The sequence below is a fragment of the Budorcas taxicolor genome, chromosome 10 (assembly GCF_023091745.1).
Source record: "Budorcas taxicolor isolate Tak-1 chromosome 10, Takin1.1, whole genome shotgun sequence".
NCBI classification, from domain to species: Eukaryota; Metazoa; Chordata; class Mammalia; order Artiodactyla; family Bovidae; genus Budorcas; species Budorcas taxicolor.
In genome coordinates this window covers 98895942-98909006 of record NC_068919.1, presented here as the reverse complement: position 1 = coordinate 98909006, position 13065 = coordinate 98895942, and the positions used below count along the sequence as shown (strand labels likewise).

The 13065-nt window shown below is 50.8% G+C and overlaps 1 protein-coding gene across 6 annotated transcripts in view; it reads left to right on the top strand.

Annotated features, from left to right (window-relative positions):
* FOXN3 (forkhead box N3) overlaps positions 1-11617 on the top strand; it is a 450721-nt gene extending 439104 nt beyond the window's left edge. For all 6 annotated transcript variants that reach the window (XM_052646565.1, XM_052646570.1, XM_052646567.1 and 3 more), the window contains one exon: positions 8287-11617. In XM_052646565.1, coding sequence (XP_052502525.1) covers positions 8287-8818 — 532 coding nt within the window. In that variant the 3' untranslated portion in view covers positions 8819-11617. The remainder of the gene's footprint in view (positions 1-8286) is intronic.
* Positions 11618-13065: the final 1448 nt, after the last annotated feature.

The following is a 13065-nucleotide window of genomic DNA, read 5'->3' as shown; positions in this document are numbered from 1 at the left end:
TATTTCATTTCATTACCTCTCTTTTCGCTTAACCTTAACACACACAGTGTTTTTTCATAGAAGAATCGACTTTGGAGCTTTTTTAAATTATTATAATTAACTCTGTTTTGTATCTCTTCTCTACATCATTGATTTCTGCTAGTTTCTTTATACTTTCCTTTCTTTCTTTGGGTTTGTTCTTTTTTGTTGAACTTTTATTTTATATAAAAGGTTAAGGTTACACTCTTCTTCAAACCGCTGCTTAGTTGTAGCCCTAAATTTTGGTGCCTTTTATTTTCTTTATTGTTACAAGTTCAAAGTATTTACTAATTTTCATCTTGCTTTCCTCTTTCACCCATAGGTGTTTTTAGACGTGTGTTATTAAATTTTCAAACCTATGAGGAGGTGTTTTTTGCTTATTTTTGTTTTTAGTTACATCATTAATTATTAATTACAGTGCATTGTGGTCAGAAGATTCATCTGTAAGATACTGCTATTTGAAGTCTGTGGAGACTTGCTATGTGGTCTCGTAGTTTATACCGTTTTTTATTATAAATATTTGCTGTGTGCTTCAAAGTCACATACCTTATCTGTTATGAGCACATGTTCTGTGTATGTCCACGAGTTCAAATCTACATATGAGCCGTGTCTGGGGGAGAAGGGAGAAAGCGGCGAGATGTGGGTTTGGCCATTTCTTCCTACAGCTCTTCCAGTTTGGGTGTATTTTGAAGCAATCTTACTGGAGGTCTCCACGTTTAGAACAGTTATGTATTCCTGGTGATTGAACCTTTCTGAATATTTCATGACTCTCTCTATCTATAGTAACGATTTTTGCCTTAAAATCTATCGTGTCTGGTTTAGTATAGCTGCATCAGCATGGCGCCATGGTTTTCCTCCTTTTACTTTTAACCTTTCTCAGTCCTCATGTTTTAGGTCATCTCTTGTAAATGGCACATGACTTTTTCTTTTAAAGTCTGCATTGATGATCTTTACCTTTCAATGGAGGTACTAGCCTATTTTAAATGACATGTGGATTCGTTTCTACCATCTCAGTTTGCCTTTTTTGCAAACTTTGTTGGCCCCGCCTCCCATGTTCCTCTCTGACGCTGCTGTATTTTCATTGCTGCACCTGCTTTGGGCCGTGCTGTGTGCTCCCTGCTGCGGGCTTTGGCTGGGTGTTGAGAGCGGGGCGGCTCTCTCGCTGTGCACACAGGCTCCTCGCTGCTGTGTCTTCTCTTGCTCCGGATTGTGAGCCCTGCACAGGCCCAGTATCTGTGGCCGACAGGCTTAGCTGCTCCAAGGCACGTGGGATCTTCTGGACCAGGGATCAACCCCATGTCTCCTGCACTGGCGGGCAGATTCTTTACCACTGAGCTCCAGGGAAGCCCACTGACATTGTTTTAAAGTGACCACGATTCTCCTACTTGTCATTCCTTTTTCCCTCCCCCTTCTAATGGTTTGTAAGTTATATGGACCTTTCTGTTCTTTTAGTGTAGATCCTAGAATTTTCAGCATGAATATTTTAAAACATGCAGGGTCAGTCAGCACCGTTACCCTCCTGCTCAGTCCGAGGCCTCCGGAACGCTCTGGCTTCTGTTCTCTCCGCCTCCCAGATGACGTGCTGCGTTTGTCTGGGACCTGAGCTCTATTTCATATTTCAGTTTCTTTAAGTCAGTTATTATCATTGGCCCAACTTCCCTGGTGGCTCAGACAGTGAAGCGTCTGTCTACAATGTGGGAGACCTGGGTTCAAGCCCTGGGTTGGGAAGATCCCGTGGAGGAGGAAATGGCAATCCACTCCAGTACTATCGCCTGGAAAATCCCATGGACAGAGGAGACTGGTAGGCTACAGTCTATGGGATCACAAAGAGTCAGACACGACTGAGCAACTTCCATATCCATAGGTTCTGCATCCATGGATTCAATCAACTGCTGATAGAAAATATTAAGAAATAAAAAGAATTCCAGAAAGTTCTAAAAATCAGAACTTATTTGCCCTGTGCACTAGCCATTGTTTGCATAGCATTTATCCATACATTGTATTAGGCATTACAAGTAATCCTGAGATGATTTAAAATGTATTGTAGGACATGCCTAGGTTCTAAGCAAATACTGTACCATTTTGTAAAAGGGACTTGAGTGTTCACAGATTTTGATGTCTGTGGGGACCTGGAACCAAAGCCCCCACAGACACCAGGGGACAGCTTGGTGTCACCAGGGGTCACCACTTGAGTACGTTTCCTTTGCTCAGCATTTTTTTTCTCTTGCGTCTCAGACCTCTCTTGCTTTGGGCTTTTGTTTAACTTTTATTTTATGTTGGAATATAGCTGATCTGCAGCGTCGGTCAGTTCCAGGCGTGCAGCAAAATGATTCAGTTATTCAGTGCGTGTGCCCATGCTGCTTCAGATTCTCTCCCCGTGTAGGCTCTCATTCACAGAGTCCTGGCTCTCCAGTAGGTCCTCACGGAGTCTCTATTTTATATGTAGACGTGTGTGCATTTAGCCCCAGCTACCCCTGTGCTAAGCACAAGTTTGTCTTCTCTTTTTTCCTGAAGAATACTCGTAAGAAGTTCCTATCATTGAGTGTCTGCTTTCAGTCAAAGTCTTGACTTTTTTGTCTGAAATATTTTTATTTTGCCTTCTTTCTTGCTGTCGCTGTTGCTCAGTTGCTGAGTCATGTCCGACTCTGGACCCCGTGGACTGAGTGAGGCACGCGGGGCTTCCCTGTCCTTCACTGTCTCCCGGGTTTGCTCAAGTTCACATCCATGGAGTCGGTGATGCTGTGTAACCATCTCATCCTCTGCCGCCCTCGTCTCCGTTTGCCTTCAGCCCCTCGCTGGGCCTTCGCTCTCGGACGATAGTATTGTAGTTGGACGGCTACTTTTTCCTCTCTCGTTTTGAGGTTACTGGTCTACCTCGTCTGAGTCACTGGTTTTATCTTAACTCCTCCTCCTCGTTAGGGGCCATGTCTCCTTTCTCACACTTCTAAACCTGTGTGTGTCTGTGCGTGTGTGAGTGTGTGTGTGTGTGTCTGTGTGTCTGTCTGTCTGTCTGTGATGACTTAGTCTATCTGGGTGTGTGTGTGTCTGTGTGTGTGTGTGTGTCTGTGTGTGTGTGTCTGTGATGACTCAGTGTATCTGGGTGTGCGTTCCTCTGTATCCTCCATGGGACTTGTTGGCTTTCTGGATCTGAAGACTGGTAACTTTCATAACAGCTGAAGACCCTCAGCCATCTGCTGCTCTGGGATTGGTGCCCCCGCATTTCTCTGCTCCCCCTGGGCGTCCAGCTGCATCTGTCGTGGACGCCTTGCGCTCTGCGCCGCCCAGCCTGTCTTCCACGTCTCCCATCTCTTTCTCTCTCTCTGCTGCATTTCCTATCATGTCTTTAGATCCATCTTTCAATTGACTAATGTTTTGTTTTCCACAACTCAATTGCATTGCGTTTTTTAATTTCAGGAATTATATTCTTCAGCTCTGGAAATTCTGTTTGAGGCATCCCCAAATCAACCAAGTCTACGTGGTTTTAGTAATCCAGTGTATCTAATATTTGCCAATTCCCTCTTTTATTTTTATTTTTTTGGTACATACGTTACATTCTTTGTCTAATTATTGCAGTATTTTCAGACTTTACAGTTCAGATTCTGTGGGGTTTTTTTTCTTTTTTCTGTTTTCTCTTACAGTGGCTTATTTCTTTTGTATTTAATTATTTCTTTTTTTTTTAATTGTGAACCTGCGTTCTTTAAAGTCTTATATGTGAGAGTTCTTTGGGGTTTGAAGTACGTTCTTCCAAAAAGGGTATGTGTTTCCTCTAGGAGGTGCCACTGGGCACTTTAAACTGAATATAGCTTGGGGTCTGTTGGTCCACACTATAGAATTCTGGCCTCACACCCACAAGACTTCAGACTCGTGGCTTAAAACTCTCAAGGGAGGCTTTTCTTGTCTCCAGTTCCATCTGGAGCTGAGGTCAGGTTGGCCTTTATCCCCCTGTCTGCCGCTGATTCCCTAGGATCTCACTGAAGGCCTCATCATTCACGGGTCCCCGCATTCCACGTGGCGTTTTCACATTTATACGTTCCTAGTGGGCTATTTGGTGATTTTAGGTTATGAGCTCCTACTTGGTTCAGCTTGATATGCAGGCATCCTGATGGCCTTGGCGTGGGTTGCTGTCTTCAGGAGAGTTTTTGCTTTGTGAACTTGTGCTGGGAGCCTGGGCAGCAATGTGTCTGAGGGTGCTGTAACCCCCCGAGGGGCCTCAGTAACCCAGGAGCTGCCTGAGCTTCCCCCTGCAGCGCCCTCCCCACAAGTTTGGGCTCCTGTCCCAGGGCTGGAGGCCGCATTTGCTCCACAAAGCCCTGCCTTCCTTACATGCCTGCTGCTCACATTTCAGATTTTGTCTTTTTTTTTTTTTAAGATTTTCATCTGTGTGTGTGTAAAGTTCTTTTGGTCTGTGTGTGTTTACATGGATCTCCAAGATTCCCCTTATTTTCCAAGGAACCCAGCAATGACTAAAAACACATCGCTGTCCTTCACCCAGGGTCTTTTGTATGGTAGTTGGAAGAAGGCCTTCCGAATATCTTTTCTTCCACCAGCTGGGAACGGAAGCGTCTGGTCACCTCTCCTCCTCGGTGTCTTTCTACCTGTGGTCCGTTTTGGACAAAAGCTCTGCACAGCGAGCACTGCTTCTGTCATCCTCTTAACCCCACCTGCTTCTCTCCACACTTGGCAAAAGAGCAGAGTTCTCAAGCACACCTCTAAGAAGGACGACTTCGCCCTACATGCGCCCCTGCAGGTTGAAAGCCATCAGTTCCAGAGAGAACCCTAGTGCACAGGTGGGAGGGTGGGGTGACGACACGCAGAGGCGCTGAGGTAGTGGAACAGATCGTGCGCAGGTCCCGAGTCAGCAGGACGGCCGTGTCTGGCCAGAAGCCATCCCTGAACTTGTGGGTGGCGAGGAGTGCACGTTCCCACCCTGAACTAATGTGATTTCTCAGCTTCCGTGTTGAGTATTTCGTACCGATTTGACAAGAGGATTAATACCAGGTTTTTACTTGAGATGAATAACACATGGTTCTGTGGGGTCCCAGTGAAGTCAGGTGGCTTTAATTTATGCTAACATGATCGTCGTGAGTACCGTTCCTGAGGAAACGAAGCTGGAAAACGGCAGGCACTGCAGACGTAGCCCACGTTCACTTTGATGAACGGTATTCGAGGGGGTGGTTAGACGTTCTCCCTCTCCCGACATCGCGCGCCCGGCCCGCCTGCTCTCTGCTTTGTGAAGTAGTTGGCGTCCTGCAATGACAGACCCTGCGGCAGAAGTCTGACACCGGTCCGTGCAGCCGGCCCCCCCCCACCATGAGCAGCGCTGCTTCGAGTGATTGATATTTGAAGGAGCTTGTCGCTTCCTGCTGAGTTTGTGTGTAATAATAAACTCTCAGAGAAAGCTAACTGCTTCACGTGAGAGGAAGATGCATTTATATTCCAACTCTAGCTCCCTGAAGTTCCCTCTGTGCGCCCGTTTTCATCCAGAGGCGGCGTGAGTGTGCTGGTTTCCTGCCTCCGTCACAGGAAGCTCCCTTCCCGGGGAGGCCGGGGACACGCTGCAGTCTCCTGTTTGAGCCATCTTTGAGGACCAGCAGGGTCGCCCCGAATCAGTCACAGGGTTCCCTGAGTTTGTTCTGTCTGTCTGTCTGTGAGGTGGTGGAGTGGGGCTGGGGTTTCGGGGCGTGGATCTTGGGACCCTGCCCCGCCCCGCCTCGAATCCACGGGCTCGGGAAGTGATGTGCTTCTTTCTTTTGCTTCGCTTCCTGTGATGCCTTTAAGGTCTCCATGCGGTGCTCTCGTGCTTGCATATATATATATATTTTTTAAGTATATTTGATTTACAGTGCCTTGTTAATTACTGCTGCTAAGTCGCTTCAGTCGTGTCCGATTCTGTGCAACCCCATGGACTGCAGCCCACCAGGCTCCTCCATCCATGGGGTTTTCCAGGCGAGAGCACTGGAGTGGCTGCCGTTGCCTTCTCCGGTGGTGATCACTCCTGTATAGCAAAGTGATTCATTTATACACATATATGTGTTCAGTTGCTTCAGTCCTGTCCAATTCTTTGCGACCCCGTGGACTGTATCCCACCAGGCTCCTCCATCCGTGGGATTCTCCAGGCAGGAATACTGGAGTGGGTCGCTATTCCCTTCTCCAGAGAATCTTCCTGACCCAGGGATCGAACCTGGGTCCCCTGCATGGCGGGCAGATTCTTGACCACTGAGCCACCTGGGAAGCCCTGTACAAGCATTTATATATTTATATATACACACATTCTTCTTTTTGCTATTCTTTTCCATTATGGCCTAGGCTTGTTTTGTCCTTGAAAGAAGGAGAGAGAAAGAAGCTCTCGGGTTCAGAACCCCGCCTCTTGCATGGACGGAGTGAGATGCAGCAGCCACTTTCTTTCTGGCGCGTTTCTCCGTCTCTACCCGACACCCCAGACTTTTTACTTGAAAGAAGGGTCAGCCTGTGGGAAAGGAGGAGCGCAGGGACCCCCACGTGCGCCTTCACCGGGACGCACGAAGAGTTCGCCTTTTGCACTGCTTGCCTTTTCCTTGACTCCTTTGCTCCCAGAATCCTCTCCCTCTCCACGGCACCGCCCTGCCCTCCCCCGGGGCCACCTCCTCAGGGAGTGTCCAAGAAGGCCCCCCACCCAGCCCACCTGCTCTCTGCTGCAGAATCCCACCTTCTCTGGCGCTTGCTCAGTGCCTCCCATGTGGGTCCGCTCCCTGCCCGGCACCATGCTAGGCCCTGAGGACATCCCAGGGGCCAGGCCCTGCCTTGTGGGCTGACCCTCTCATGGGAACCATCACACAGTCCGTGGTGATGGTGGGAGGTGCCAGCCGTGGAGGGAATTCGGGGTGCTGACAGTTGGGGCAGTTGGGACAGGTGTACCCACAATCCCAAGATCTAGAAACATTTTCACTGGTAGGCGAGCCAGTGGGAAAGGGGGCCAACGTGGTGCAGCAGAAAGTACCCCCCCCCACTGCCCAGAACCCCCAGCCCCCTCACCCACGGCCATACGCCATGTCCCCCACAGGTCTCCGTGCCCTCCCTCTGCCCCCTGCAGCCATAAGTGACCCCCCTCCCTGAGTGTTCCTCCCCAGTTGCCTCAGTGCCGGTCCCTCCTGTGCACCAGGCAGACAGGATCCACGCCTGTCCACACAGCGTGTGACCGAACCCCACGGAGGCATCACGGTCCTCGCTGGTCCAGACACCAGCCGGCGGTCACCCACATTCCACAGCCCCGTGAAGCAGGGCGGGGCGGGGGGTGCAGACACTGTGTCCCTCTTGCCAAAAAGAAAGCACAAGGGAGGTCTGCTCCCTGCTGGGACATACGGGCATGACAGCATGCTCGGAGGTGTGACGGTCCTGTTGGGTTCTGGTGGGGACACGTAGGTGACCTGCTTACAGTGCAGATCAGAAAAGAGGAAGAGTCGGTCTGGTGGTGTAGCTGAGCGCTCAAGAGCCAGGCTTCGCTTCCCATCCCTGCTCTTTTGATGAGCTGTGCGGCTTTAAGTAAATCACCAAACTTGCCCAGACCTCGCCTCTAGCATCTATAGAATAAGGGTGGTAATAGAACCACTTTATAGAGTTGAATGCGATCTCTGCAGATACACAGGCGCCTGGCAGGTGGTCAGTTTAGTAGATGGTAGCTTGTTGGTGTCGCAGCTGTGTAACCATGACTTGCTTCTCTGAGCATCTGTGAGCATCCTTGTGAGTGTCTGGATCTCATGCCGCCTGGCCTGTCCACCCCCGGGACCCCCACCCTAGGGCCGCGCATCCTGAGGGGTGTGCGTGAGTGGATGAGGGAGGGGCCGCAGCAGCGAGGAGCTGCCACGCAGGGCAGGCGCCTCTGTTTCCCTGAACACCAGGTTTGGCCTGCTGACAAAGACTCCGGGCGCCGCCTTAGAGGAGAGCAGGCTTTTTTCCTCGGAAGGACCCAGCCGGCGTCCCCGGCGTATCTCCACCGCGCACTGGCGCGCACGTGAAACCCAGCACAGCTTGATTCTTACGGTTTGACAGGAGTGAGTGTGCTTCCACCACCGTCACAGCGAGAGAGCGTTGCTTTGACGCCTCAGCCACACGAATGGAGTGGCCGTGTCCACGGCGGGAGGCCAGCAGGGATTTCGGGCCTCAGCCTCAGGGCAGAGGCTCCTGTTGGCAGACCGCTGGCCGGGCGTCCCCGCGTCTGCTCCGAGAGCTCGGGAGGCTGCCGGGGGCTGCTCCAGGGGGTTTAACCTGTCCTCTCTCGTCCCCGCCCTGCAGGAACGGCCTCCCCGGCTGCCGCCTGCGGACTGAGAGCGAGCCGGCGTGCGGCTCCCCGGTGGTCAGCGGGGACCCCAAGGAGGACCACACCTACAGCAGCGCCAAGGCCGCCGCCGCACGCAGCGCCTCGCCCGCCAGCGACTGCGTCTCGTCCTCCTCGGCCGACGAGCCCGACGAGTTCGCCGCCAAGGCGGGCCCGGAGGGCAGCGAGGGCAGCTGCCCGAGCCGCGAGAGCCACAGCGAGCCGGAGGAGGACGGCCGGCCGCGCGGCCCCCGGGAGGCCCCGGGCGACGGCGGCCCCGCGCCCGCGCACAAGAAGCGGCCGCCCGCGGCCAAGGCGCGGAAGGTGCCCAGCGACACGCTGCCCCTCAAAAAGAGACGCACGGAGAAGCCCCCCGAGAGCGACGACGAGGAGATGAAGGAGGCGGCGGGCTCGCTCCTGCACCTGGCGGGCATCCGGTCCTGCCTGAACAACATCACTAATCGGACGGCAAAGGGGCAGAAGGAGCAAAAGGAAACCGCGAAAAATTAACGAAAACAAGTCACTGATTTGTTTTGAACTTACGGCCATTTGGTTTCAGCATGTCAGGAGATTTCTAATGATTTGTGGCAATATCAGCAATTTATTATTATTTTTTTCTTTTCTTTTTCCTTTGGTTTGCTTTTCCTTCTTTTCTTTCTTTTTTTTTTAAATTTGCCCCCCCCCCCTCCTTGGTTTTGGACCCTTAAGAATTTTATGTTTAAAGGAGATTGAAGCCATAGAACTCACGTTGACACTCAGCCGTTTTACAAAAGCTTTTCATTACCTGAAGACAAAACCGAAAAAGCCAAAATGACCATTGCTTCCTCCAGCTTGTCTCAGAATCCCGCGGCTGAATCCACAGGGACGCAGCGGTCATGCTGCAGGGACACACACCCAGCACTAGAAGGCACCTGCACAAGGTCACCACCGATCAGGCCCAACCTTTAGGTTTAAGAGGTCAGGGTGTGCACCCAGCGGGGGTCAGTGAGTGAGCCCACATAAGGCAACTGAGGAGACGGAAGGACCCCTGGCTCCCCTAGGAGCAGACCCAGGCTCGTGCCACTGGGGCATCAGATGATGCCAGGAGAAGCCTTGGCGTGGCTCCACGCATGCAGTGTGAGGTGGGAACAGGGCGGTCACCAGTCCTCTGTGCTTCTTAACCACGAAGCCCAGTAGCATCTCTGCAGGCAAACCCTGGACCGCTCTTGTCCACCGGGTCTCAGTGACTCATGAGGAGAAACTGGGTCAGTTTGTAACGATGTTGCTGATCACTGGATTCTGTTCTGCATTAAATGAAAAGCAGGTTCCACAAGCCATAAGCCTGAAGGTTGGTCCTGCTCCTACGCACCTGTGCACACACACACACACCACACACACGAAAGAGGGAAAAAAAAATGCAAAAAACAAGCTATGTCTTCTTAACTGCCCAAGTGAAAATCAAGTTCCAAGAAATTACCATAGCTGTCAAGGAAATAATGGTACAAAACTTTTTCTGTCTGTCAAAATCATTTGATCCAAGTGGAAACAAAAAGCTTTGGACCTGCCATTAGTATTGAGGTGTATTTTTAAAAGATGAAAGGCACATTGATGGACAAACTAAAGTAAAACATGGCAAAAAAAGAAGGAAAAACAAAACTCCTATACTGCCCTCAAAATGGAGTTTGCAGTTAACGTCAGTCAGTATTCATCTTTGCAAAAATCAAAAGGATTTCCACATTCAGCCGTGTAGCCAGCAGAAATTTCTGATCCACAATGCATGGAATTCCTTTGAAAAAAGAAAAAAAAAAAATCACAAAAACACAAACTTTTTTTTATTCAAAAATAACAAAGTTCTTGTAAGGTAAATAATGTATTTAGCATGAAGCATGAATTATTTTCATATAAATATAGAAAATAGAGAAAAGGCTATGCCTCTAATTTTTAAGCCCTTAGGCTTAGAGGTTCTTTTGGTTTTCTTTTTTCCTTTTTTTTTTTTTCTTTCCTTTTTTTTTTCTTTTTTTTTCTTTCCTTTTTTCCGATTATTTTGTTTTGGTTTTTTGAAGCAGGTGTTTAAGGTTTAACCTTCTTCAGGGACAAATTCTGACTGTTGGGGAGCTTACTCTGCAATACAAAAATCTCTTCCTGTTCTGGTAGGGCCTGGATGGCGGCGCTCTGGATTGCCTTGTCTGCACTTCAGCCCCCGGCCCCTCTGATTCTCTGTTGAAAAGTGTGTCCTTTCTCTCTGTCTGTGCATGTTTACCGTGACGCAATAATCTGAGGGCAAACTGAGTCGTGAGTGTGTGTGATAGAATCAAGAGCATTATGGGACGCTGACTTGAGAAAACCAGGACTGAGATTTGGTTTCTAGGGAAAACAGGCAGTGAATGATGGTGCAAATTCGCCAGGAGAAGGGGAAACACACGACTGGGCCTTGTCGGATGAGGGTGTGAGTTAGGGTACCCGTGGCGGAGAGAGTGCCGCGGGCCTGGGAAGGCCCAGCCCCCAGACGTTGCCCCGACGCGGGCCGCGGCGTCCCCACCGCCTGGGTGCTCGGCCCCACCTGGAGCGAAGCCCACCTCGACTGTGGGCGCGGCGCCCAGACCGCCAGGGGACGGCGCGCAGCCCGGAAGAAGCTCCTGTTACCTTTGCCTGAAAGAAAGGAGTTAGGGAGATCAGAGGAGCCTTGAGAGAGTGGCCTTCCGCCCGCACGGAAGGGGATCTTCAAGCATAAAGACTCCTGCTCTCAAGATAGGGTGCTGAGGGAGAGGGAGGGGGCTGGGGGATCTTCCCCTTTTGAAACAGGCCGGGGTGGGCCGTGGCGGAGCCCTCCGCCCGCCCCGGGCACGGCCCGCAGCTCCAGCGGCCCGGACGCGGGAGAAACTAACCCGCGCGTCCTCTGCCTCTGGGCTGCTGCTGAGAGGAGCTGAGAAGAAAGGCCTGCAGCCCTGCGCAGGGCAGCCTCCTTGCTGACCCTGCGTGCGCCCAGCGCGCTTGTGCTGGGCGTAGAGAGGTGCGGTAAGGATGCCTTTCCGCAGCGCTCCGGACCCTCCGTCTCCCCAGACCAACGTCTGACACCCCAAAAGCCATCCGCCGCTGCGGGACCCGGGCGGCCCTTGGTGGTGTCCCCTCACCAAGCCCCCCTCAGCCCCCCAACCCTCCCAGATCCAGACTTCCCTCCCGAAAGGCAGAGACAACATCCAGGACTGGTTTTCTGGCGGGGGCTCCTTCCGATGGCGACCCCCACCGGTGGGCTGTCTCCCCTCATTTCCTTTTTTCTAAAGGAGCAAAGGCCTCTTTTAGAAAATAATAAAATGCAATGTGTGTGATTTACTTTTCTGATCTCTTTGAGAAATGGAGAAATATCTTATAAAAGTGTGTTCTTAACTCCAGAACCACTCTTTTTGCATAAATACCTCATCGGGCAGCTTTCTAAGTGTTATTTCCTGCGTCTCCTGCAGTCCCTAACACAGGAGCCGCTGGGAGACCTAGGGGAAACTTTAGTGAGGGTACTTTTTTCTATTTTTCTTCTGTTTTTGGAGGCATACACATTATGCATAACCAAAACAATGGCTCAATTGTGTTTAACTTTGTATTTTGATTGTTGAGAAAAAAAAAAAAAGTATCAATGTGTATGTGGCCGTTCATAGTGACTTCATTGCGGAATGAGGTTGTCCATGTCCTTGCCAAGCCCGGGGGCAGAAGACACCCTCTCTCACCCCCTCCTCCAAGAGCAGTAGAGAATTTAAGCACAAGCCTATTTGTGGAAGAGTATTTTGCTCAAGTGTCATTCACTCTAGTCTTGGAATTTCTTCCCTAACATCAGGTGTTCTTTTAGCTTCCAAACTACCCTGTGTACTCATTTAGTCTTGACAAAAATCGCCTGAGCACCGTTCCAGGGGTGGGGTGTTTTTGCTCTGATTTCTCCTGCTGGGAGAAACAGCATTTCGTGTGTCATTCCAGTATCTCACATACGCACGTGGGGCGGGGGGTGGGGGTCAGTGGGGAACTATAGCAATATTTGAAGATGCTTTGGGGAAACAACCGTGAACACGTCCGCACCGTGACATCCGCATTTACTTGTCGGTCCTAGGACACATTTAAGAGACGGAGGCTACGCTCTTTCTCCTTAAATGCTATCCACATGGAAAGTCATTTTCATGCCGCTGCAGTTGTCTCTTATCTTTGCCTAGTACTTGTGGAAAGGGTCTGCATCATGGATTTTCCCAGCCTTACGATACACCCTGAGCTCCTATTTCCCTCCCCCCTCTCTAAGCAGTATATGTATATGTATCTATATATACACATGTTCAAGGGTTCTCTGGTCAAATGGTCCATCTGAAACTAAAGTGAACCCACCCCACCGACAACGGTTGGAAAAAACCCTGGCCAAAACAGCTGTGGCAGATTTTAGTCTGGCGGCTGCGTTTTTCAGAAGGACTGTGTGGGAAGCTTCTCCCAAGAGCTGGTTTTTTTTTTTTCCCCTGGGAGAGGCACAGGGTGTCTGGCTCTGGCTGGGCGAGGCTGTGAATACCACATCTCACCTGGGGGGCCAGCTTCGGGCTGTGGGCTTTGTAGGGTGAAGACCTTCCAGATGGCCTTTGTCCAGCTCAGTCCTGGGGCCCAAATGCTACCGGCCCCCCGCCTCAGTGCCCTCCGCCCCGCACTCCACACGTGTGGGCGTCTCATCCAAGAGCTCTCGGAGAAGGAATCAGAGTTCTGTACAAGTGACCCGCATGGGAGGGTTTTCCATATGGGATTGGATTCAACTCCATGTGACT